The sequence below is a fragment of the Megascapheus bottae genome, chromosome 33 (assembly GCF_031878675.1).
Source record: "Megascapheus bottae isolate mThoBot1 chromosome 33, mThoBot2.hap1, whole genome shotgun sequence".
Taxonomy (NCBI): domain Eukaryota; kingdom Metazoa; phylum Chordata; class Mammalia; order Rodentia; family Geomyidae; genus Megascapheus; species Megascapheus bottae.
In genome coordinates, this window is record NC_143541.1 from 9,312,684 (window position 1) to 9,337,604 (window position 24,921).

The 24,921-nt window shown below is 49.8% G+C and overlaps 1 protein-coding gene across 7 annotated transcripts in view; it reads right to left on the reverse strand.

The window, feature by feature from the left end:
• Positions 1–24,921, reverse strand: part of Mgll (monoglyceride lipase) — a 108,845-nt gene that overhangs the window by 50,700 nt on the left and 33,224 nt on the right. For 2 of the 7 annotated variants that reach the window (XM_090323944.1, XM_090323942.1), the window contains exons 1-2: positions 12,926–12,950; positions 12,351–12,495 (exon numbers count right to left, since the gene is read on the reverse strand). In XM_090323944.1, the coding sequence (XP_090180070.1) occupies positions 12,351–12,495; positions 12,926–12,935 (155 nt within the window). In that variant the 5' untranslated portion in view covers positions 12,936–12,950. Of the gene's footprint in view, positions 1–12,350; positions 12,496–12,717; positions 12,801–12,925; positions 12,995–13,467; positions 13,580–24,921 lie in introns of those variants that run through there. The other 5 variants (XM_090323945.1, XM_090323943.1, XM_090323939.1 and 2 more) reach the window with 5 other exon arrangements.

A 24,921-nucleotide genomic window follows, 5' to 3' on the forward strand; every position in this document is an offset into this window, starting at 1 on the left:
CCTGGGTGAAAATCACCAGTGAGAGTGCACTAAGGCTTCCATTTGGTGGGTAGTTTTATTTGCTATTGGTACGATTCTCTACCTGTGATAAGTCTATTCTGATTTCCTATTTATTTTGAGTCTGTGTTGACAGTTCACAGCTTTCTATAAATTTTTCTTGTTCTTCCAAGCTATCCAATTTATTGGTATCCAATTGTTAAGCATAGTCCTCTATAACCATTTCGTTTCTGAAAAACTGGTAGTAACATCCCCTTTTCATTCCTGACCTGGTAACTTGAGTCTTCCACTTTCTCTAGACTAATTTTGTTGATGTTTTCTAATAGCCAACTTCAGATTCATTTTCTCTTGTCGTTTTTCTATTTTCTTTTTTTATTAATTTCTGTCCTAATCTAATCATTTCTTTCTGCCTGCTTTAGAATTTCAAGTGCAAAAAGCTAAGCCTGTCACGTGATCAGCCTCTGAGCAGGCAGAGTTGACACCATTAATAACACAGGGGCTGGAAGCACAGTAATGCCTCTCGGGTTCTCGGTGGAAAGGGAAATGAATACTGGGGAGACAGCTAGCCAATTCCTGCTTAGCTTCCACTGTTCTCAACACCACAATGCCTTTACTCAGGCTGAGGCACAGGCTACAGCCTCCCTTCTGGTCCTCCCTGAAGCTCTAGCTATGCCTTCTGGCCCTTCTGAGTCATAAATACCTACCGCACCACCCTCTCTCCACCATCAGAGCCCAAATGGAGGCAAGATGTATAGGCATGGATTTCTTCATACCAGCCTGTCTGGAGGCAGGACTAAGGCTGGTACAGATACTCAGCCTTCTCCCTGCTCTGCTGCACGTTTTCCTGGCCATCTCACAACTACAAAGCAGGCACTGTACAAGTGTATGACCCCCTTCACAGACAGGAAGTATGTGCATGTCTTGGAACTGTATGGAAAATTCTGTCTCCCATGGCTGCAAACCGCACAGGAAACGGGAGAGAGAAGGGTAGCCTGAATGATCAAGACCAACCATGTGTCTTATGCTGGAGGTGGAAAATCAGCCATGGGGGGGGAGGGCACCAAAGGGAAGGAATCTACCTGCCCAGCTCAGGGCTGGACTACCCTTACAAGGATTTCTGCAGACACACTCCCATCTGCTGTCCTTGAGCCAGGTGGCCATTGGGGCAGAGGACAGACCGTGTGGCACCTGCCACAAACCACAGAGAAGCACAGATGTCAAAAGGCAAGATGCTCATCCAACTCTAGAAACTCAGCCATATGGAGCTTGAAGACCTCCCAGTCACTTTTAAAGTATTGGAGTGTAAACAACAACCAGCCTTCTACGAACCCTGCAATAGCTCCCAACAAATTCTTCACGACAAGGCCCGGGTCCTTGGCAAGACAAAGATGACTGCTGTTCGCTGAACTGAGAGCTCAGGGGGAGCAGAGTTAGAAGCAGCTCAGGAGAGACCATCCCTGCTCACACCTCAGCTTTAAGACTTCTAAAGTACCAAACCGGCCAGAAAATAAATTCTGCTTCCTAAGTTACCCCACCTGTGGTATTCTGTGATGGTGGTCCTAGCAGACAAATACAGTGACCCTCCAAATCAGACTCCCACACTAGATACTCCAAGTCCATAAAGAGTTCAGAGGACACTCAACCCTTTCCCACCTATGCAAAAGCGGGCCTTGTGTCAACCATGTCCTTTCCCACCCTACAGAGCCAGCTGAAAGTCACCTGAACTTCTTGAAGTCCCGAGGCAGTGTTCACAGCCCTCACAGGCAGATTCCTATGGCTTTGGCTCTGCCTGCTTATGGCGGTAAAGAGCCAGCCCTCTTCAAGATGGTGGCAGCCATTACCCTTCCATGTCTCCACACTGGAATGAGGCCTGGTGCAGGCCAGGCAGGCGCTGAGCTCGAGCCCAAGATCCGGGCTGTGTGGCCCTCCACTGATCTTTTCTTCTAGGAGCTGAGTTTCCCTCTGGAGTAAGCCAGCATTTGCTGTGTTATCAGCCTCACGGCAAAACAAGGAAGCAGACGCCAGCTCCAGATTTTGCCACCTATGCTGACTTAGGAGCTGGAATGGGAAATACCAGCCACCTCGCAGCTCACTCTTGCAGCTAGGTTTTCATCTCTACAGTTTTGTATCAATGTTAGTGCCATCCATCATCTCAAGGGGTTTTCTGCAAGGAATGCTCTTCCTCTTGGCACCTCCTACAGGATGCTTCCAGATGTAGGCACTTGGTTTCCTGCACAGGGGGTCAGCCTCCTTGAACCACCTTCAACAACAATGATCTTCTCAGTTCCCCAAACTCCACAGCAGTAGAGACTGAAAATCATCTCACCTGATTTCCCTACAGCAAACACAGGAACCTCAGCTATTCAGGCAAGGCAAAGATTCTGGCCCCTTGTTTTGCACCAGTCATGAAACTCCACAGATGAGCATTAGAGACGCTTAGAGGTTATTCTATTACCATGAGATGCAGACAGCCTTGAACAAAACAGCTCAGGGACAGAGCCCAGGCCCTAACTTTGAGCCCCAAGACTGAAAAAAAAAATCAAAGTCTCATGTTAGACTTCAAAAGTGACTGTGAAATTTCCTTTCCCACCTATGTTTCTAGACATTCACATTCTGCTCCCCAGCTTGCTTGGCCACTGGGACACAGGTGAAATTGACACAAAAAGAGACTTGAAAAGTTTTTGTAGACAGTCCTTCTTGACCTTTGCTACTAGATCACAGCGTCCCCTGTGGCTCATGTGCTAATGGCGTGGGTCTCAGTCTGTGGCACCACCCGCCCTGGCCTATCAGCACCTGCACTCCAGCGGTCCACTACAGACACAGACAGGGAACTGGCCAGGGCCAGCGGAACACAGCTGGACTGAGCCCACACAGACTGTCTACCTGTATCTGTGAGCAAGGTAACAGCCAGGGGTGGTATGAGGGGGACACCCAGGCGTGCCTGCTGCGGGCCTGGGGAGTGCAGGACAACACCCACACCAACAGTCTCACTCCTGGCAGCACAGACGTTTTCACACCCCAACTACGTGCCTGGGGTCGAGGCGGTCTATATGCCAAGACAGAAGCGCCTTAACGTGTTGGTCTGAAAATCAGATGCTTCTATAAAGGTTATCTTAATTGCGGGAGTTGTCCAGGTTTTCCTCAGCAAAGACAGATAACATAGTAAATGATCACACGGGACCCCATGCATGTACAAAATTAAAATAATAAGCAATACAATGAAAAATGCTGGCCAGAACACAGAGGAAAGGGAACTACCATATACCCATGGTGGGGATGTGAACGGGCTTCAAAGTACCAAAACAAGACCTTCCCTTCCACCCAGCTACATCACTCCTAAGTACAGGTCCAAACAAGGTGAACCTGAGATACCTGTTTCTGCATGGTAATTGGGCAGGGTGAGTAGATAAAGAAGCAAAGGGAATGCTATCTTTGCAGCAACATGGATGGAGCCAGAGGGTATTACAGTAAGTGACACAAACCTGGCCCGGAAAGACCAATGCCACCGGGTCTCACTCATGTGTGTCAATTTGAAGTGAATTCTGTGCAGGCAGAGAACATTATGGTCCCCTGGGAAGTCCAGGAGAGGTGGGAGAAGAGGAGAAGACAGAAGGCAGGCACCAAAGCACAGTTAGAAGGATTAAGATCTAGGGATCTTGTGCACAAAGTTGACTACAAGTCACAACAATTTATGACACATTTTATAAAGAACTGTAGGAGAGGAGTCCAAATGCAATGTCTGGACAGGCGTGAGCCTGTAATCCTACTACTCAGGAGGCTGAGATTTCAGGATTGGGGTTCAAGGCCAGCCTGGGCACTAAAGTTCATGGAGACTCATCCTCAATTAACCACCAGGAAACCAGAAGTGGAGCTGTGGCTCAAGGGGGGGCCCAGGCGCAGAGTTCAAGTCCCATGACTGACAAAAAAAAAAAAAAAACCCAAACAAACCTAACATACACACAACTATATCATAAACACTGGTATCACTGAAAAGTGTCAAATTACCTAGTGCTAATTTACAAGGAATTTTGCCACCAATGACTTGTTCCTGTGGCTTTCTTGTGTCAATAAACCCGTAGAAGGTTATAGGAAGTCTGAAGCAGAAGTGAGTCTTAACGGTTATAAAGAAACAGAAAGCAATCTAAGCCGGGGGAGGCAGGGGCCCCTGGCTGTTGGAGCAGGCAAAGACAGTTTATAAAACTCATTTTCTCTGTCACTAACTAGGTCTTCTGTGACTGAAGCCTGACAGGACAGAAGAGAGGGTGGGGCCGGAAACAAGCCCAATGGACAGAGCTAACTAAAGGCAAAGAGGTCACATCTCCACCTGCCTTCCATGTGCCATAACAATCCCACAGTTCTATTACACCTGCAAAACCACTCCATGGTCAAGGTGCTACTTTTCTTCATCTTACAGATGAGAAAGACCAAGTGGACTGGTCGGGGTTGCTGACCTGTCAGGGATGACCTTGGTCTGGCCCTGGTGCCCTGTCTCTGGTATCTCAGTTCTTCTCCATTGACCATTATTTGCTTGCTTGCTTTCTTCCTTTCTCTTTCTCTTTCTTTCTTTGTCAGTAGGGGGCTAGAACTCTGGGCCTAGGCACGGTGTCTAAGATCTTCAGCTCAAGGCTACCATCTTGCTCACTGAACCACAGCACCACTTTCCCTTTTCTGGCAATTAATTGGAGATAAGAGTCTCACAGACGTTAGTGCCCGGGTGACTTTGAACCATGATCTTCAGATCACAGCCTCCTGAGTAGCTAGGATGACAGGCGTGAGCCACTGTGCCCTGCTCTGACCATTATTTTCTGTCCCCCACAGGTTAAGGTTTTCCTGAATGGCTTCAAGGCTGACTTAATGCGCAGGGAGACACAGGAGTAAAATGTCTGAAATGTCTATAGAGGCAGTGATTTCATAACCAGATGCTTTTTATCTCTAATCCTTTAAATCTGTTTACTTAAAGCTGCTTTTGCTAAAGAGCAGAAAAAAATTACCTGGGTCCATGAATTAACTAAACGCAGGGTAAGACCTGGCATCCCTGTCTCCATTTTCTATGTCCTTTGCCTTCAGCCATTCTTCCTTGCAGTCACTTTGTAACCATCTTGGAACCCAGGAAGGCCTGGGCCACCTGACAGGTGACAAGGCCCCATATGGCCAATCCTCAGGTAACGAGCTGCTAAGACCCCGTACCAGCCACATCAGATCAGCAGAACATGTCCGCAGCGTAGAACTGTTTAGGCATCATTCTCCCGCCAATGCCTCTACTTCTGTCTATTTGAACCTGTGGTTCATGTCTGAAGAGGTCTTCCCATGGCATGATTGTGCCATGTGATACATCTCTTTCCTCTGCCCTTTCTAATGTCTCTTTATTTGAATGTATACTAGGGAATGGCTGGAACAACTACAGTTTGGACCGTGGGCCTGGGACTCTGGTTTCAAAACTTAAGAAGTCCCTGTGGTTAGGGAGCCTAAAGACTTCAGTGACCAATCTGCTGTTTCTCCAGCTCCCCTTTCTTTCCTCTATCCGCCTTCCTTCTCTTTCCGGCTCTTCCTTCCTTGTTTCTCTCTGTCCTTCCTTTTCCTCCTCAATCTTTGTTTTCTGAATGTCAACAGAATGGTGACCCCCTCAAGAAGCACTTGTGTGGACCTTTTTGGGAAAGGTGAGGCATGACTTTGCATCATCGCATACCAGAGGACCTGTTGAATGCCAAGAACAGGATCTAGTGGGCAGCATTCTCTGCAGAGGGGTGCATGTCAGGAGGCGCCAGCAACGTTCAACTGGCGCAGCTGCAAGTGGAGGGACTCCCAGCCAGCTCCTCATGCAGCCCTCAGGCACATGGGAAACAATGCCCCCACTTTCACTCAAAACACCACAGACCCCACTCCTGGCCCCTAAGAATCAAGGCAGTGAGAAATGAAAAATACCTCCCATCAAAAGGAGCCTCAGTTGAACCCCATATACGAGACAAGGGTCATCTTGTCATCCCAGCTGTAAAAATCTGTGCTGCCAAAGACCATTTCCTCCGCACACAAACACCAATAGCTTAGTTTGCACCCATGCACAAAGCACATCTGGGATTAAGATTTCAACCTAAAAGGTGCAGATAAATAGACAATGGTGGACAATGACTGCTATTCAGAGAGCTGCTGATTTTGCTATTTTGTTTCTTAGACTCCACTGCAAAACAAAGCCAGACTTGTATCAGTAGAACATTCTTATAGCAACTGGAAGAAATTATCCCTTACTGAAGCAGTTGGAAAAATCAACTGCCAGAACTGCAGCCAGCCTCCCCTCTCACCATCAAAAGATCTTTGCTATTCGGAGAAAACACAAAACAAAACAAAACTAGACGAGATGCCCTATTTAAAAAGAAGACAGTTTGCTGTGCTATGGAAAAGGCAAAGGCAGGGAAAAATAACAGCTTCCTGAGAGAGAAGGAAACTTTGGGAGAGCCTTAAAATAGGCCAGAGAATAGACAGGTGCGATGCAGAGGCACCAGCTGACGAAATGATTTCGGTGGGGTCATTTCTGGGCATTTTCCTTTTGAATCCCCGGGGTGGAGACACAGGGCATATTGTGATTCCTTTCATCATGAATCTCATGGGACCGGTGCCAATGTCCTCCTGGTGCTGCTGGACCTGGCCCTCTGCTGGTCCTCTGCTGGTGCGCATGCTGGCTTGGGGATGGTGGCTGTCCTCCCTCCCGCCGCAGGTGTATCCCAGGCTGCTTACGAGTTTCTCCAGGGCTGAGGACCACGTGTGCTCCCTGTGGGAGGGCATCGCCCCAACAAACGGCAAGCTGGCAGAGGGTGCAGTAAAGACGTGTGACAGCACACCTTCATGCCCTCTCTCAGCAGGCACCGTCAGCTTCCCTCTTCAACTGTTGTCGCTGTGCCAACTACTGCTCCACTGTGACTTGGCCCTCCTCACCTCCCACCTCCATTCAACAAGATGTTCAAGTTGTACCTTCTCAAAGGCGGGACTCGGAGGGAGGGCCCCGGGGGGAGCAGGGAGGAGCCGATGCCAGCCTGCTGTGCTCAGCCAGCATGGAGCCACACAAGTGGGCTACCAGGAGCCCTGTCTCTGGATTGCTGCCACGCTGTGGTTCTCCACGCAGTCTGTAAACCATCCCTTTGCTGGATGGAGAGGCCTGTGCCAGGTTCTTCCCGCCTGGTAGCCACATGTTTGCATGTGAGGAGGCAAGAGGAAGTGGTGCTGAACGGATCTACAGAATGAGACCTGACGCGGGCCAGGCAAGAAGAGCAGGGAAAGGCCCCGGAGCCAGCGCTGCCCGCTTGCTGTGGGCCTGCAGAGCCTGGGGCTGGCCCAGCCCATCAGTCCGGGCTCAGGTGCAACGGCAGAGGTGCAGGAACACCACCAGAGGTCACTCAGATGGCCACCAAGTAACTCTGGAAAATGCCAAGCGCAGAAGGCATTCCGTCCAGGCAACCAGGTGGGAAGTGTGGTGACACCAGTCCAGGAGGCATGAGGAGAGGAGGGCCCAGTAGGGCACGAGCAGACCTTCCTGGGCTTCTGCACTCTCAAGGCAGAGGCTGCCTTCACTAAAGGTGGATCAAGTCTCTCATGCTGGGGACAAGAACGCCAGGGAAGAACTGGCCTACAACCTGCTTAGAAAATTTAAGAGGAGGACAGATCTTTGAGATTGAGATTTCCAGAAGGCAGAGGGGGTGGAAATCCAGCCCAGCCAGATGGTAACAATCCTTCATTTCCTCTCTCTACATCCAGATGGCCGGGAGGGGCCTGACCTCTGGAACCACCCATGGGTTGGCCTCTGAGGACCTAGCCTGAGGACTCTGGAGGGTGGTGTTTCCATTTGAATACATTGCAGCTGTGGCAAATGGCTTATTCTTCAGGAAAATTTGCATCCGTGGGAGAAGTGTCCTGGGATGACATTGCCAGAATTCTAGGAAGTGCCCAGGAAAGACCAAAGTGGCCCAAAAAGGGCAGGGCTCAGATGGGTAATCAGTGGGTCTAAATCCTACTTCCTAGAATGGAGAGAAGACAGTCTGGCAGGATTTCTGACTCATTCCACGCCCGCCACAGGGCTGGGCACTCAGGCAGGCTGCAGAAGTGACAAGAATCCATATCACTTCATCCCCAGCCAAGAGTCTGTTCACAATCCTGACTCCACATCCTCCATGTCACCCACAGGAGAAGTCCTGACAACCACACAGGTGCACCCTGCCGTGGCCTGGGGAGCTGAGGAGGGCACAGGAGAGGATGCTCTAAGGAGGGCCCTGAGGCAGGGCAACTGAAAGAGAGACCACCATGCTAAAGTCTGAAGTGAGAAATGAAAAGGCAGAGCCAGGGAGGACTGGCAAGCAGGCTTAGGTTCTGGAAGAGCTCAGCAAATGTGGGGGAGTGCAGAACAAAATGCTGATGGAGACGTAAGAGAAGAGAGGCTTTCTGCGGCCTGGAGGCTCAGTTCTGAAGGGCCTCTCCTCCCTCCAGTGCATGGGTGGTGCCTCAGGACGCCCACAGGAGTCAAGACAACACAGTGGAAACCAGGGCTTTTCACCAGTCACCACTGTAACCACAACTACTGAAGTCAGGTGCAGGAGGCACAGGAGGGCACTGGACTGAAGAGCAGACCTGTGCTCAACCCCGCTTAGCACCTACAAACAGGCAAATAGAACTGCTTCCTGCCCTGAACTACGTGGTGGGGTCCGAGCTGGCTTAATCACATAATTACAGTATTCTCTGGCCTCCTGGGCCATACATAAACAAATCAGCACTTTGGGGCATCTAAGTGCTCAAATCAATTTTCAGAACTAATTGCTCCCCCTACTCCAGTGTTGCTCAACCATTCACCAGGAGCAGCATGGAGGCCCAACCATACAACCACGTAATTCCCAGTGTCAGCTGGAAGTCCTGCCTCCCTGGGCTGAGGGCTGTTTGAGGGAATAAACCAATGCTAAGTGTTACTCAAGGTCACAGAATATCCCTGAGCCTCCTAGTTCAACGGTCCACAGACCCGTCTACCCTGCTACCCCAGGGGCTAGTCTCCCTGACCCTGCCACGCCTTCAGTGGGAGTTTACGTTAAAGACCCGCGGTATTTGAAGATGTCACAGTATGAGATCTGGGTAAGACAATCAACAAGGCATAGGAAGATTTGCTCCTTCCTAGAATTGGTGTTTATTTTTAATCTACATCTGGTTTTGTATGTGGAATAGATGATTCTGGAGAACTGATTACTCTCTTTTTACCCTAGGATGTGATCTACACTAACCTAATTTGTAAGAATTAATCAGGCATGGTAGATGGTTTGTCAAGAACAAAGCCAGGTATTGCTAGCTGTGACATCTGGGGCAAGACGCTCTATCACTGTGGACCTGCTTCTTTCGGTAGAAGGCAGCAAGGACAACATGAATGCTGGACTTTCAGATTACTATGAACCGTAAATGAAATAAAGTTTGTGCCCAGTCTACGCCAGATCCCAGATCCCACTTGGTATTCAGTTTAAATCAAAAGTAGCAATATATATATGTAAATATATATGTATATATATATATTCAGTCATAAGGCTTGAATGTTGGGCCTGGGCATTGTCCCTGAGCTCTTCAGCTCAAGGCTAGCACTCTACCACTTGAGCCACAGTGCCACTTTCAGTTTTCTGGCAGTTAATTGGAGATAAGAGTCACAGACTTTTTGTGCCTGGGCTGGCTTTGATTCTCAAATCTCAGTCTCCTGAGTAGCTAGGATTACAGGCATGAGCCACTTCACTCAGCTCAATATTTTTTACTATAGTAAATACTACTGAGTAGGATTGACAAATGTATGTATGAACATTTTGATCATAATAACTAAACCCAGAAACTCTGGCCTGCTATATTAAAAACAGCCTCATGTTTGTACAGTAAGAGCAGCGACTATCTAATGCACACTTTCTTCTTAGTGTCAGTCAGTCTGAGGCATTTACATAACTTATTTCCAGAAAGCAGGTTCAGCTGGTTGGCCAGCGTGCAGCAGATACTGTGATTTTGTTGTTCTGGGAACCTGCAGGGCCAGTCTTGGCCTCCAGCAAGTTCTGCTGAGGGTGGAATGTCCCAGTATTTCAAGACTCAGGTGCTCCTGGGAAGTCCAGGGAGCAGAGGGCAACTTGCTGTCCAGAAGATCAACCCAACCCAGAGCAAAGTGACCAAGGCAGGCCCAGTCCTCCCTCCACTCAAGGCAACCTTGGGGCTGCAAGGCCTTCTGAGGTCTGAGGTCTCAATGAATTCTGGGAATGATAACAGAGAGGCAGGTAGAGGCAGATGGGTTCTTGTGGTCCTGGCTCGTGGAACAAGTTAATCATGGTTCAGTTTCCTTTCCTTTCCTCCTCTCTTCCTTCTTCCCACCCAGCAAGAAGGCATGTTGTGTAAGGGAAAGCCCCAACTGCCGTAAGCAGAAGGACACACCTGAGAAAGGAGAGGGCTGAAGCCCAAGATGACCTGAGGTCTCAAGCCTCTTCCTGAAGGCAAGCTAGATGACTCTAGGGCCACGTAAGGGGGCAGCCAGCCTGCCAGCAGCTGCTCTACTATTCTGATCTGGAGATGCCTGTCTGGCTGCTGCCCAATCCCTGCTGCAGCCCTGCACCAGCACCCCTGCACCCACCACCTCCTACCACCCCAGGACCACCAGGCCCTCTCCAAGGCCCAGCAACCACAGGGCTTCAATTATTACTACAGGAGGCTTCCAGGACCCTGTTCTACTTAGGGCTGGTTGTAAAATGTTTCCAGGCTGCGCCCCAGAGACAGCCCTCAAGCCCCAAGGGAGCACATCAATGATGTAGAGGTGGGCAGGCAGGGACCATGAGCTAAGCCATGCCACCTGGGCCAGCCATGGCACTCCATCACCATCATGGGAAGGTAACATGAAGGGAAGTTCGCTGAGTGGCAAAGGCTTTCCCTGTCGGTGGGTCGGGGCGACTCCCCTTAGCACTTTTCCTTCGCCTGTTCTACACCTGCCTTTCTTTTGGTCACAGGGCACCTCGGCCACCACTGTGTGTTCTCAATCCCATCCATATCCACAAGTAGATGAGACGCTGACCTCCGGGAGACAGCTCACTTTCAACAATGGAGTCGGGTTGCCCCTCCATAGAGAGCCAGTTGTGGGCAAGTTCAGTGGGAGATTGTGAAAACCACCCACAGACAGGAAAGGGCAGCCAACTGGGTCACCCTGCCTATCCTCCCCCCCGCCCCCAGGCCTCCAGGCCCTCTTTCTTTTACTAACTCCAAACTAGGACACCCTCACCACATCTAACCAACAAAGCCCCCAAAGTGTGAGTCTGGGCATTAAAAACCAACTCCTCTTTGTTGTACATGAATCAAATCACTCACCGCTCAGTTAGAAATTAAGCCAGAAAGTGCTAGCCAGTTAAGCCAGTTTAGTTGTCAGAGTTAGCGGAGTAGATAAGGCACGTATTTCCCAGGGAGGACACCTTTTCCTCTAGATTCTGGTTCCTTCCGGAATGACAGGAATGTGTCCATTAGAGAGAAAGCAATCACAAGCTTCTGAAGCTGCGGTTTCAACCCAGAGCTCTGAAGTCCCTGCATTGGCTCTGTGAGCATCCAGCCACGGCAATCACAGACAACCCACTGAAGAGAAGGACCGAGTGCCCAGCTCTTGGGGTGACCCCTAGGAGACAGAGGCCTGTGACAGGTAAACAGCCCTTTGGAACAGGGCACAGGAAATGTTCCCTTGTCACCAGGCCTACTGGTTGCCACAAATAATCTCTTTCCCTGACTGACACCAACAGCAGAAATTTCCTACTTCATCCAAGAATGGCAGAGCAGTGGAAGGCAGCTGTCTGCCCTCCCCAATGCCTGTTCCAACACCAAGGCAGATCCTTCACAGGAGAGAGGGAGAGCAACCACGCTCGCAGGAAACCAGAAGAAGTACCCAGGCCTTCCTTTCCAGCAGCACTCACAGATCAGGTCCTCCAGTTCAGAATAAAGCATGCAGAGAGCGCAAAGGCTTACATACACTTCAACACACACACACACACACACACACACACACCCCATTCCAGTTTTCCTATAACTTTAGGAGATGCCTTAATTGTTTCGGTTTATTTTAGGTGAATGCAAACACGGCTGGAAAAATAACTCCAAAACAAAAACTCAGGTGAAAAGATGGAAAGCTGTCACCTGGCAGGATCTGGATGCTGACTGTTACACTGAAGAGAGAACCTGTGCTTCTTCTTCATGGTAGGGCCATTAGAAAGCACAGTGCCCAGCCTCGCCCGGGCTGCTGTGCCCAGGCTGGCAGGGGAAGCAGGGCTTGGGGAGGGAGGGGAGGAGAAGCGGAGGCCGGCTGCAGGTGCGGGGCAGCCATGGTGGCTGGGAGGACTTACTTGGGTGTGCCCGTGGGCTTCCAGTACCTGCAGAAGAGGTACTGCCCGTCCGCGTTGACCAGGTGGGGCAGGTCCAGGTAGGGGACGTTCTGGGGGGTCCGCCTCGGGGGGCTCGCCTCTGGCATTCTGGAAGGGCCTTCGGGTCCTGGAAAGGAGGGGTGGGGTGGACACAGGCGGTGAGAAAGCAAACCTCACGCCCTGCGACAGGGCAGCCAGGTCGTGATGGGAGCGCTAACCTATTTTCCCAAGCAGGTTTAAGAAACCCCCCCCACCACCCCCGACACACTGCTCACCAATGGCTCAGGACATGAAAAATCCCATTTGCCGTTCGAAAACACAAAAAGCAAAGCCCACCCGCCGCGCTCACTTGGCTCTTTAAGTGCCTCCTTGCACCTTTCTCCTCTCTCCCATCTGCGCTCATTTTACCTCGGCTCGGGAAACTTCATCCTCAAGACTATTTCAAGAGGAAGCTGCGCTGGGCCCCGGGGTACCAAGCCCCAGCTGCGGGAAGCCGCCTCCCCCCCCCACCTCCCCGGGGAGCGGCCCACGCCGCGTCCCCGGGGTGGGCGACCAACCTGCGTCCATCCCGCGGGCCCGGCCGGCGGCGGCGGCGGCGGCGTCCCGGCGGCTCCGCGCCGCGCTGCGCCCGCGCCGCGCTCCGCCCGCGGCGGGGTCGGCGCTGCGGGGCTGGCGGGCGCGGCGCGGGTGCCGGCTCCCGGCGGCCCCGGCTCCCTCCCTCCGGGGCGGGGAAGGCGCCGCGCCGCCCCGCCGCCGCTCCTGGCATCGCTTCCCCGAGCCCGCCGCGGGCGGCGCCGTCCCCGCTCCCGCACCCCGCTCCCCGCCGAGCCGCCCCGCGGCCGCCGCAAACTTTGCCTCCCGCCAAGTGCCCGGGGGTGGGGGGGAAGCGCGCGCGGGGAGCCGGGCCGCCAGAGGGGCGCGGGACTTGGCGGGGGTCCCCGCGCCCGGCGGGGAGGTGGCGGTGCGGGGACGAGCTGGGGTGGGGGCGGGAGACGGGACGGGGCGCGCGCCCGCGCCGCCACGCGCGCACACGGCCGCGCACCCGCGAGCCGCGCGTGCGGCGACCCCGGCGGGGAGGACCGGCGCGGGGCGCAGTTACCGGGGCCTCGGACGCCGCCGTCACCTCCCCCGAGCGCCGCGGGTCCGGGTCTGCGGCCAGCCAGGGCGGACGAGCTGCGCGCGGCGGGCTCCGCGGCGACTGGGCGCGGCGTCGGCGCCGCCACTTTATCCGCGGCCGGCGCGGCGGCGGGGCGGCGGTGGGTGGGGACACGCGGGGCGCGGGCGGGCGGGCGGGAGGCGGCGCCGGGCCGCGAGCGCCGGCCCCGCGGGGCGGACCGGGGCCCGCCACGCGCTCCGCCGGCCGGGACTGGGGACCCCTGCCCGCGGCCTCCACGCGGGCCGCCCTCGCGCGCCATCCGGGCGTGCACCGACGCACTCACCCCGGGAGCGCCCGGCCGAGCCCGCACGTTCCGTGGGTGGAGAGCAGGCCGGAGCGACGTCCCCCACCGGCTCTTCACACGGAGGCCCGGGGCACTCGGGGACCTGGGCACCCCCCTCCCTCCCCAACCAGGTGACACCCGGCAGCCCTGGAAGGCCTCCCGGCGCCACCGCCTGCCCGGGGACGCCTTCTCCCCGCGCAGTCGTCGAGGGCCCTCCAGGGCGCCCGCAGCCCCCCAAGGCTCCGGGGTCCCCAGCCCCGGGATGGCACCGGAACTCGTCCGGATACTGGAATGGAGAGGCTGGCGGCCGGGTGGGGTGGTGGACACCGTCTTTCCGAAGCCCCCGACATTCAAGAACGATCTCAGTAGGGGAAGCTGAGGCCGGAGGAGCCCGAGAGCCTGTCCAGCCCCACAGCCACAGCCGGGCCCGTTCCCACCACGGTCTCTCCCTGCGCAGGGCCTGGCAGCCATGGCGCGCTCACATGCGGAGCCACCCCAGATGTCTTTAAGCTGGCTCTATCCTGACAGTAGAGATGCACACTTGATTTAACCATTTACTTGTAGAAGGATATGGAGGGTGGTTTTCCCCCCACCCCAAACCTGGAGCAATTAAAAAAAAAACACCAAAACTACCATGTCTTCATCATCTGAGACAAATGTACTAGAGTGCAATTTCTGGGCTGCAAGAAATTACATGCTTAGGGGGTGTGTATGTGCAGAGAGGCCACCAAAGTGTTTTTCAGAGTAGCTATGTCATTCTGTGTCCTGCCAGCAATGCAGTAGTGATAAGCACCAGGGCGTCTTGAGATCCCTGCCAGCACTTAATGTTGTTCCATTAAAACGTTTTAGCTACTCTGTTTCTGATGGGGGTGGTACCTGTATTCTCCAAACAGCTCACATTATGAGTGGCTGCCATCCACAAGAGATATTTGGAAAACATCTCTCCTTTTGACTGTTTTCTTATTGTGTGTCCTTTTACTGTTAAGTCATGAGTTCTTGATATGTTCTACATACTACTCCTTTACCAAAGAAGCCTTACACTGGGAGATTGCATCATTTTTTTTCCTAAAAGTCATATATAGTTTTATGCTTAAATCTAACCCATTTAGAGTTCATGTTTATTTAAGATGTGAGATTTTAGTCAGAATCACATGTTTTCCTGTGCACACGTGGTCACCCGGCACAATGGTTAAAGGCTTTCTTCCTTGAACTGCTTTTGGGTCTTGGTCCAGATCCCTTTGTCTTGCTTCTGTGAGTCTGTTTTCAAGTTTTCTGTTCCCTTTTCTACACAGTCTTGATGGTTGAAACTATCTTGTAAATTTGAAATCAGAAAGACAGATTCCTTCTACTTAATTCTTTTTTAATATTGGCTTAGCTATTCTAGTTCGTGAATCTTTTGATATAAATTTTATAGTAACCTGTTTACATCTTTAAGAACGACCTTGCTAGGGGCTGGGAGTTTGGCCTAGTGGTAGAGTGCTCGCCTAGCATGCATGAAGATCCAGGTTCAATTCTTTAGTACCACATACACAGAGAAAGCCAGAATGGTTCTGTGGCTCAAGTGGTAGAGCTCTAGCCTTGAGAAAGCCCAAGGACGGTGCTTAGGCCCTGAGTTCAAGCCCCAGAACTGGCAAAAAAATATGACTTTGCTAGATGATAGGGAATGTATTATACATATATATCAATTTGCCAAGAATTCTAATATTTAGTCTTCTAACCCATGAACAAAATAGATCTCTTAATTTATTCAGTTCTTTATTTCATCAAGGTTGTATAGTTCTCACCATTCTAGTCTTGTACACCATTTTTATGATTTACTTAGGTATTTTCTGTAATTGTAATTCTGCCTTCTCTATCAGCAGAATAGAACACTTTCAGGGACCTAGATCAGGACCAGGGACTAAAATAGAGGCTCTCTGACACTTTCCATTTTAGTGAATATGACAGTCAGTGCTAAATGGTATGTGCTCTGAATTTTGTTTCACTTTTTCTACCTTCTTCCCAGCACAGTGATCTCAGGACTCAGTGTATACCAAAATAAAAACTCCCTGAATCGTTTTGTCATTGCAGGAGGTAAGACACTTTTTTTCTTATTTATATACTTTTTCTTTTCTTCTTTTCCTACTGTGAATGGTTGGATTCAGGGTCTCCTTCTCACTCAGTTTGGTGGGTCTCAAGTGCAGATTTTTGCTGGTTATTTTGGAGATGGAGTCTTGAGGGCTTTTGTCTTTTGAAGTTTCTTTTGGATGACTTGGTGGATTCTCTCTCCTTCAGCCTGTGCATGGCATTTCAGGGCTAGGGCTTCCTCAGTACTGCGCTGCAGATGTATAAGGCAAAACAAAGCCTAGGCAAGCTCCACCATGCCGTCCTTGGTCTCTGGTCCTTAGTTGGGCACACATTTCTCTCTTTCAGAGTTTTCTTCTCTTTCCTCCTTGTCCAGTGAGTGGTGAAAGCACATCACCTTTTCACGTGTGAAGACGTTTGTTAAATTTCAGCACCTGGCCCACCAGACCCTCTGCTCTCTGGTGCCTCTCTGGAGGTCTCAGAGGAGACCTCCATTCTAACACAGAGAAGAGCTGACGGGAAGAATCTGCTCCTGCACCTAAGATGAAGAGGCTGGGTGGCAATCCAAGGAAAAGTGGCATTTTTCTGCCCACATAAGTGTACTTACATAAGCTTCAGAGATTCTGTGGGGCTGGAGGTGAGTGGAAAGTGCTGGAAATTACTACGCGGAGAAAGGATGAAAGATGGGTCTAAGAGATAAAAGAAAGCCAGGAGTTTCTCTTCTTGGCATTGTTAGTGCATGTGAATACGGCTCCTTGAATTACGAGAGTCTTGGTTGTTGGTTACGAGCCCTCCTGGCAGACAGGAGTGGAGGCTGGTAACAGGGACAGTGTTTAAGGAAGCAACCAGGACTACTACTGACCTTGGTGGGGAGGAAGCTGAGCAACAGCTGCACTGACTAGCAGCGAGCCTTCTGGGGGTCCCTGCCCTGGCACCCCCTTGTCACCTAACACACGGGCAGACAGCGACAAGGTCCCCTCGGGGCTGGCTGAGAGTGGTGAGGCCTTGTCTGTGGTGTATGGTGGCTTAGCTCACACTAAGTCAGAGAAGGCAGCTTGGCCCACATGTCAAACCTGACTCAAGAGAAACTGCCTTTCCATTCAGAAACTTTCAATGTAAAATTTAGAAGGTGGTGATTTCACATGGCAAATCTAGATTCTCAGTTCCTCTGGCAGAGGCCCAGGTATGAGCTTGGAAGGACGAGGGGCTGGCAGGCCACTGGGTGTGTGTCTGAAGTGCCAAGAGAGCTCAGGCAGAGGCAGATCAGGACTCAGTCCAGATGCAGCCTCTGAGCTAGAGAGACTGTGGGCCACCTGGGAGAGCAGGCAGTAGTATGGCCGCGGCTGCACAGTGCACCTGGGAAGGCAGGCAATCGTACTGGCTGGCAGCTGCAGAGTGTGCCAGGGCCGTAAAAAGCTCAGGCCTGCATAATGGTTTACATAACTGAACTAGTCAACAATGAGCAATCAGAAACTAATAGCATTGGGTTTGGTTTTCTCTAAAAGTACAAAGGCCTGGTAACCAGACTTAATCTGCGCGCCTGGCCACCACCTGCCTGCCGCTGGGCAGAGGCTGCCCCCTTCAGGTAGTGCGTGCCTCTGCTTACCCATCCACCTCTTCAGAGCCATCTCCACTTGGAATTTTGGTTCATTTCACTGGTGGCATCTCCCTGCATTGGCTGGGAGAGGTAGTAGGAGGTCAGGGTGGAGGTGAATTTCTTATGATCACCAATGCCCAGAAGCAGTGGACTGGAAGGATAGTAATCCTGGGGGAAACGTGAGAAGGAGAAGGAGGGAGACGAGACCATGAAGAAGGTATAGTCTCAGAGACTGCAGTCAGAAGTGTGCTTCTAGAAAAAGGGGATGGCCTGCAGAAGTCAAGAAAGGAAGGCGTGGGCATGAGCAGTCAGCTCTTGGGTTAATCCAGGCAGACCCACAAAGTGAGGGGAAACCAGTGGAGATGGCGAGTGTCGATAGCTGTTTCCAAGTGTTTTCAGTGAAGGCAAAAGGACACAGGGCAGCTCAAGGTCAATGGGCCTTCGAGTTGGGCCGCCCGTTCAAATCCTAGCTTGGCTAGCCTAGAACTCCATGACCACACACAGGTGAGTAGCTTACTTCTTTGCCTCTATAAAATGAGGATAAGACCTAGTGGTAGAGAGCTCACTTAGCATGCACAAACCCTGGGCTCCATTCCTCAGTACCACACACACACAGAAAAAGCCAGAAGTGGTACTGTGGCTCAAGTGGTAGAGCTGTAGCCTGAGAAAGCTCAGGCCCTGAGGTCAGGCCCCAGGACTGGCAAAGAAAAAAATGGGCGCAGGTGCTGGAGCATTAAGTAACACTGCACTTCACTGTGAGAAACCCCTTCAGTGTGCTTTTAACTTTCTTGTTAGTCGAGGCAATCTTCAGGGGGTTTTGATGTTTCGCGGTGCTGTTCACCTTCCTTTTCACAAAGGTAGCCAGCCATGTGTAGCTGGGCATTCACAACTCAGCTTTGCTTACACGGACTTTATTTGTAGGGTTACCTTTATAGGTGTTTGTGCTTCACTTGTACAAAAGTATAAAAAAATAAATGTGTTGAATTTAAAACATGGCTTCCTTTGAGGAACAAGAGTATATAATAAGGGTGCTCCTGGGGCCATCATGTAAGTGTTGGTCCGTGGCTAGGGCTGGGGCCGCAGGGTGGAGTCGAGTGGGGGGCTGAGTTCTGGCCCTCTCCTGCTCAGGCCCCTTCACACCGGCAGGTTTCGGTTTTGCACGAGCTTCCTGTGTGGAGCTCAAGGTGGCCCACATGGTCTCCAGCCGTCCTTCCGGCCCTCAGAAAGTCACGCAGTAAAGGGCTATTTTTACCATTTAGTTAAGCACAGAGGCCAGGCCTCTTGGGGATGGTCATTAAGTACAATCAGATCTACCAGGAGGAGAGTACAAGTTCCCACCGACATGTCACTTCCTTTAACTGAATCTGGCAAGTGCAGAATGCCCGTAACGGGGCCCAAGCACTGTAATGAGATCTGGACTCAGGGAAGAAGGAAGAATTCTTCCACAGGCTAATCAGGTTACCGAAGCAGAGGAAAGTGGTTCTCACTAACACACATTCCACTGGGGTCACTATAGGCACAAGACACATAGACTGCCAGCAAGCAAAGGCGCCGGGTCTCATGTATGCATGACCAGTGCCACATGCATGCACAAGTGAAGGTGCCAGGCTGCACTATGAACAAGAAAAGGTGCCAGTCCACACGTATGCACAGTTTTTGAGGTTTGTTTTGAAGAGGGTGGCACTGCCCCACTACTGGAGGCAATAAGGATGTTCCATTCACATGGGGGAAGCCAGCGAAGGGCTGAGCAGTGCAGAAAAACTACCTGTGTACAGACACTGACACAGGTAGAAGCTGAAGATGAGTGGAGACGGGGCAAGGAATTTTCCTTAAAAATCCTAAACATGTGCATGTGTGTGCCTATGTGCATGCACACATGTGCATGCATGCATGTGTGTGTATGTGTTGTGTGTGTATGCTGGGGACCAAAGCCAGGACCTTTTTAATGCTACACAAGCACTCTAATTCTGAACCATACCTCCAGTTCTTGGCTAATTTTTAGAGCAATTTTTTTTTGCCAGTCCAGGGATTTTGCTCAGAGCCTGAGCACTGTCCTTGGACTTTCTCAAGGCTAGAGCTCTACCACTTGAGCCTCAGCACCACTTCCTGCTTTTTTTTCTATGTATGTGGTATCAAGAAATCGAACCTAGGTCTTCGTGCATGCTAGGCAAGTACTCTACCACTAGGCCAAACTCCCGACCCTCTTGACTAATTTTTAATGACTTCTTTGGGCCAGAAAGACCATGTGGAACGAAGAGCATAGACCTTTGGGTTTGAATCAGCCATTGGGCTTAGAAGCCCGATAGAAGTTATTTAGCTTCTTCTACCCATTCCCCCATCAACATAATTGGGTAATAAGAGTATTTCCTTCATAGTATTTTTGTGGAAATTAAGTGAACTGTCATATATTAAAAGTGCTTGCTCATGAGCTAGGAGTTTAGCCTAGTGGTAATAGTGCTTGCCTGGCATGCACAAAGACTCGGGTTCAGTTCTTCAGTACCACATATATAGAAAAAGCTGGAAGTGGTGCTGTGGCTCAAGTGGTAGAGCTCCAGCCTTGAGAGAGCCCAAGGACGGTGCTCAGGCCCCAACTTCAAGCCCCAGGACTGGCAAAAAAAAAAAAAAAGTGCTCAGGCACTGGCTGGCCCATGATAAGGAGGGAACTGCACCAGTGCTTCTTCCATACTGCCTCTGAAAGATCAGGAGCTGAGACCTCCATCTTGTGAAGCCCCACTCTGCACAAATTGTGACACGCATGGTCCTTGAGCACGCGGAGGGACCAGCAGGCCTTCGAGAAGGCTTCTGTTGAGGGTGACCTTGGTGTCATTTTGTAGATGAAGCCACTTGCCTGAGATGTGCAGGAACTCCTTCTCCGGCATCAGATTCAGATGAGCACAAGACCCTGGCCAGCTCCGCTCTCCCCCTGGAAACTGCTCACAACATTTGGCATTGCTGTAGGCTCCCAGTCTTTCAGGTGCAGAGAGAAATGGGATAAACAGGAACTGGGGTGCTCGGGGACCCACACCCTTCTACGGGCCTGGGCCAGACTTTCCCACACATTCCGCAAATCCCAAAGAGGCCCATGGGGATGCTTGTTTTTCTCTGGTTTTCTTGTTTCACTCTTCCTGACACAATAATTTCTAACAATGGTATGCTTGGGCCAGGCATGGTGGTTCACGCCTAAAATCCTAGCTACTTGGTGAGGAACAATAAGAAGATTAATTGCAATTGGAGGCCAGCCCGACAAAAGTGAAAGACCCTCTTTGGTATATAACTAAAGCAAAAAAGCCCTACACACATGGCTCAAGTGGTAGAGTACTTGCTTAATAAGCCTATGGCCCAAGTTTAAGCCCCTGTACTACCAAAACAATAAAACACAAAATGATTGTACAGCAAGTGCTGAAGATTCAGTGTTCAAGAATTCAATCAACTTTGGGTTTACAATGCTGGAGGAAAAATTGGGGGGCTGCATGAAACATTTTCCTACTGTATTGGTATTATCTAAGAAGTATAGAGATACTTCAATTACACGGGCCACTACACAGGAGCTATGTAAGAATACTGTGCTGAGGGTGCCGGGTGCTGGCGGCCGTGTTAGACCTACCCGGGCCCTGTGGGACGGACTCCCAGCCAGCTCTAGTGATCATGGCAGTGTTTCACAATGAGGAAGATTTGGAGAATGGTGAAGAGGTGGCAACTTGTCCTAGCTCTTCTCTTATTGTAAAAGTAATTTTTGACAAAGATCAGTTTGAGTGGAGAAACAGTCCCAGCTCCTTCAGTGAACAAAGAATTCAAATCCTGAAGAGTTGGCAATGAGCCAGGATGGAAATATCAAGTGTAAAATTATGGGCTTCCTCACAAGGACAACTGCTTTATGGCTTGCTGTTCGCTAGAATGTGGGTCTTTTTAACAACTGCGAGTTCCTCTTCAAAGTACAAAAGTGGACTCATGATAAGTCAGACTTGGATTTCATGCTTAGAACTTGGACATGTTGGTTGGAAGTATACTTAATAATCCATTTGGATTTAAAGGAAGATAATTTTAAATCAGTGCCTCCTTTCAATTTTATCATTTTTTAAATTTTCATTCAGTAATTCAGTAGTTATAACAGCATTATCTACCTCAGTACAGTCCCAAAGTTAAAAAGCTTTTAAGATGATTAAAATTACCCCTTTCTTTGACATTTGACATCAGCTTTGTCATCTAACCCTAAGAAAATCCCATGTTTACCAGGGCTGCTGCTCCATTATCCATTGCCACACCAGTCTCGTTACACTTAATGCATAGTGTTCAAATGTCCTGATAAAGAGAAAATGTAGACCCAGTTTCTCCAGTGACAAGTTAGTGATGAAGGTAGAAAGGCCAAAGGTGAAATGATCAGAAAAACTGAGTCTGTAATACTCTTTCTGTTCCTGAGAGTCAGGACAAGATAAAAAGGAAAACAGCCAAAGGAGGAAAAATAGATAAGAGGAGTAAACCAACTGCTTGAATGACTTTGCCAAATCAGAAGAAATCCTTCTGAATCTATGTTTGCTTGATTTTTTTTGTTGGAGTCTAGGTAACTGACGCTGGTTTCAAACTTGTCAACCTGCCTCAAGTCTAGGATTGCAAACATGCATCACCATCATTAGCTGTTTTCGCTTTGATGAGAATCACTGCTGGTAGCAGTGCATGCCAAATCTCGTGGCCTTATGCTGTTATCACTAAAAGGCCACGCATCTGCAACAGAATGAGTGGCAGTGGGAGAGGGCTCATCTAATATGCCTCACAGCATGCAACCAAAGCAGATATGCATGGCTGCCTAAAAATGTTACCTGCAGAAAGAGAAATGTATGGGGCTAGGCTCTCAGTCTTCCCTGCTGGGTGAAAATAATCATCGGGCAAGTTGGGAGTATGTCTCCTACTCTTAGAAAACAGTTTGCTAGGCCAAGAGTTTGGCCTAGCAGTAGAGTGCTTACCTAGCATGCATGAAGACCCAGGGTCAATTCGTCAGCACCACAGACATAGAAAAATTCCACAAGTGGTACTGTGGCTCTAGTGATAGAGCTCTAGACTTGAGAAAATCCAAGGACAGTGCGCAGGCCCTGAGCCCAAGCCCAGGACTGAAAAAGTAGTTTGCTAGACCGTGAATCTTCATGTTCCTGGTGTTTTTTTGTTTTTTTTTTTTTCCCAGTCTTGGACTTCAGCTCAGGGTCTGAGCACTGTCCTTGGACTTTCTCAAGGCTAGAACTCTACCACTTGAGCCTCAGCACCACTTCCAGCTTTTTTCTATGTATGTGGTACTGAGGAATCGAACCCGGGTCTTCGTGCATGCAAGGCAAGCACTCTACCAGTAGGCCAAACTCCCAGCCCCATGTTCCTGGTTTTGGCAAATGTGCTTCACATTTGGGGGTGTTTGGGGTTTAAATTAAAATGTACAAGTGGAAAAAAAAAGAAAGAATACTATGCTATTTTATATGTGAGTTGAGCGTTCCCTGACTTGGGTATCTATGAGAAGAGGAAGTTGTGGAATCAGTCCACTGAAAATACTGAAATACTGAGATAGAGAAAAATCTCCTACAGTAAGAACAATGAAGATAAAATACCTAGAAATAAATAAGAAACAAGCCACATATCCCTGAAAGTTACAGAAACAAGGGGACATGAACAAATGGACTATGATAGGATGACATTTAAAAAGATGCCAATTGTACCTGAATTAATTTAAAAATCTTAAACATGCCCGATTAGAAAGAACACCAAGGTTTTTATAGATAAATGTCTACTACTGGAGCCACACTTTCATCCCTGCTTTTTGTTAGTTATTTTGTAAATAAGAGTCTTGAGGACTTTTCTTTCTGGGTTTCTCGGCCTCCAGAGTACCTAGGATTACATGTATGAGCCACCGCTGCTTAGCCTTAATATTTTGAAAGGCCTTGTTTTCTTTTCATTCCAGAGAATAGTTGAGAATGTTGCTAAGTAGGAGAACATATGTTAAGCTTGTCAGAGGCTGGCCATACAACAAGGCCTTATTACACATTAGAGCATACCTTCTAGAACAGTGTGGCACTCACACATAAACAGAACAATGCCCAATTTTCAAAAAGAATACAAAACAGACCCAAGTACATACTGAAGTTTGCTATTTGGTAAAGACGGTCACTAAAGTCTAGTGGGGTCCAAATGGCCTGTCAAACGAGCAGCTCCAGACAACTGGGTTATTTGGGAAACAGTCACATCAGAGTCGTACCTCATATCCTATATGAGAATAAACTCCAGAATGGATTGGGAATCTAGATGTCAAGAAGAAAACCACACGATTATTAGAGAACCACTACTGTCAGGAAATCCATCTGTATAGACCCTCAAGGGTTGGAAGTTAAACAATTTTTTGGCCAAATGACTTAATGCAGAAAGTCCCCCTAGCAATATACATTCTTTCTTAGACCACCCCATGGCCCATCTGCTCGTGTAGCATGAAATGAAAACAACTCACAGAGCCGGGTACCAGTGGCTCATGTCTATAGCCCTAGCTACCTAGAAAGCTGAGATGAGAATCGTGGTTTGAAGCTAGCCCGAGAAGCAAAGTCCATAAGACTCTCATCTCCAGTTAACCATCAGAATACTCAAAAGTGGTGCTGTGGCTTGAAATGGTAAAGTGCAAGCCTTGAGCAAAAGAGTTTAGGGGCAGTGTCCAGGCCCTGAGTTCAAGCCCTACTACTGACAACAAAGAAAAGAAAATGACCTACAGGATGTATGAAAGCCATCTCCGCAGAGGTGGTTGGCCCTCTTTCCCATGGGACTTCTGGAAACCCTCTGGGCTCCCATTCTGCCAGTGGAGTACGCCAGGAAACGAGCATGCCAACAACCATGCCTAACCAATGAGACCTCCCCTTCTCCCTCTTCCCAACTCTTCATCTCCTCCCCTTTGTCTCCCAACCATGGAAAGAGAAAATCATTCCTAGGAAGTGTTGTGGACCACAGAACATAAGGAAGTTGGGCCCCAAACGGCTGTGTGGAGCAAAGAAATATCTCACTCCAACAACGACTTGATTTGGGCTGTGCAGAAAAAAAAAATTCCGGGGCCAGACTTTGGCCTAGTGGTTAAAGTGCTTGCCTAGCATGCATGAAGACCCGGGTTCAATTCCTTGGTACCACATACATAGAAAAAAGACAGAAGTGGTGCTGAGGCTCAAGTGGTAGAGCTCTAGCCTTGAGAAAGTCCAAGGACAGTGCTCAGGCCCTGAGCTCAAGCCCAGGACTGGCAAAAAAAAAAAAAAAAAAAAAATCCTTCCGCTGGGTGAAGTCACTGAGATTTGGATTTCTTCCTATGACAATAGTTAACATTCTAATTAATGTGATACTCTACCACAATCAGTGAACTCAGCACATTCGGAATCTTTTAGCTCTTTCCTGCCTCAATCTACTTATGATATACCTACACAATGATAGGCACCTTTCAAGCAAAAGTAAC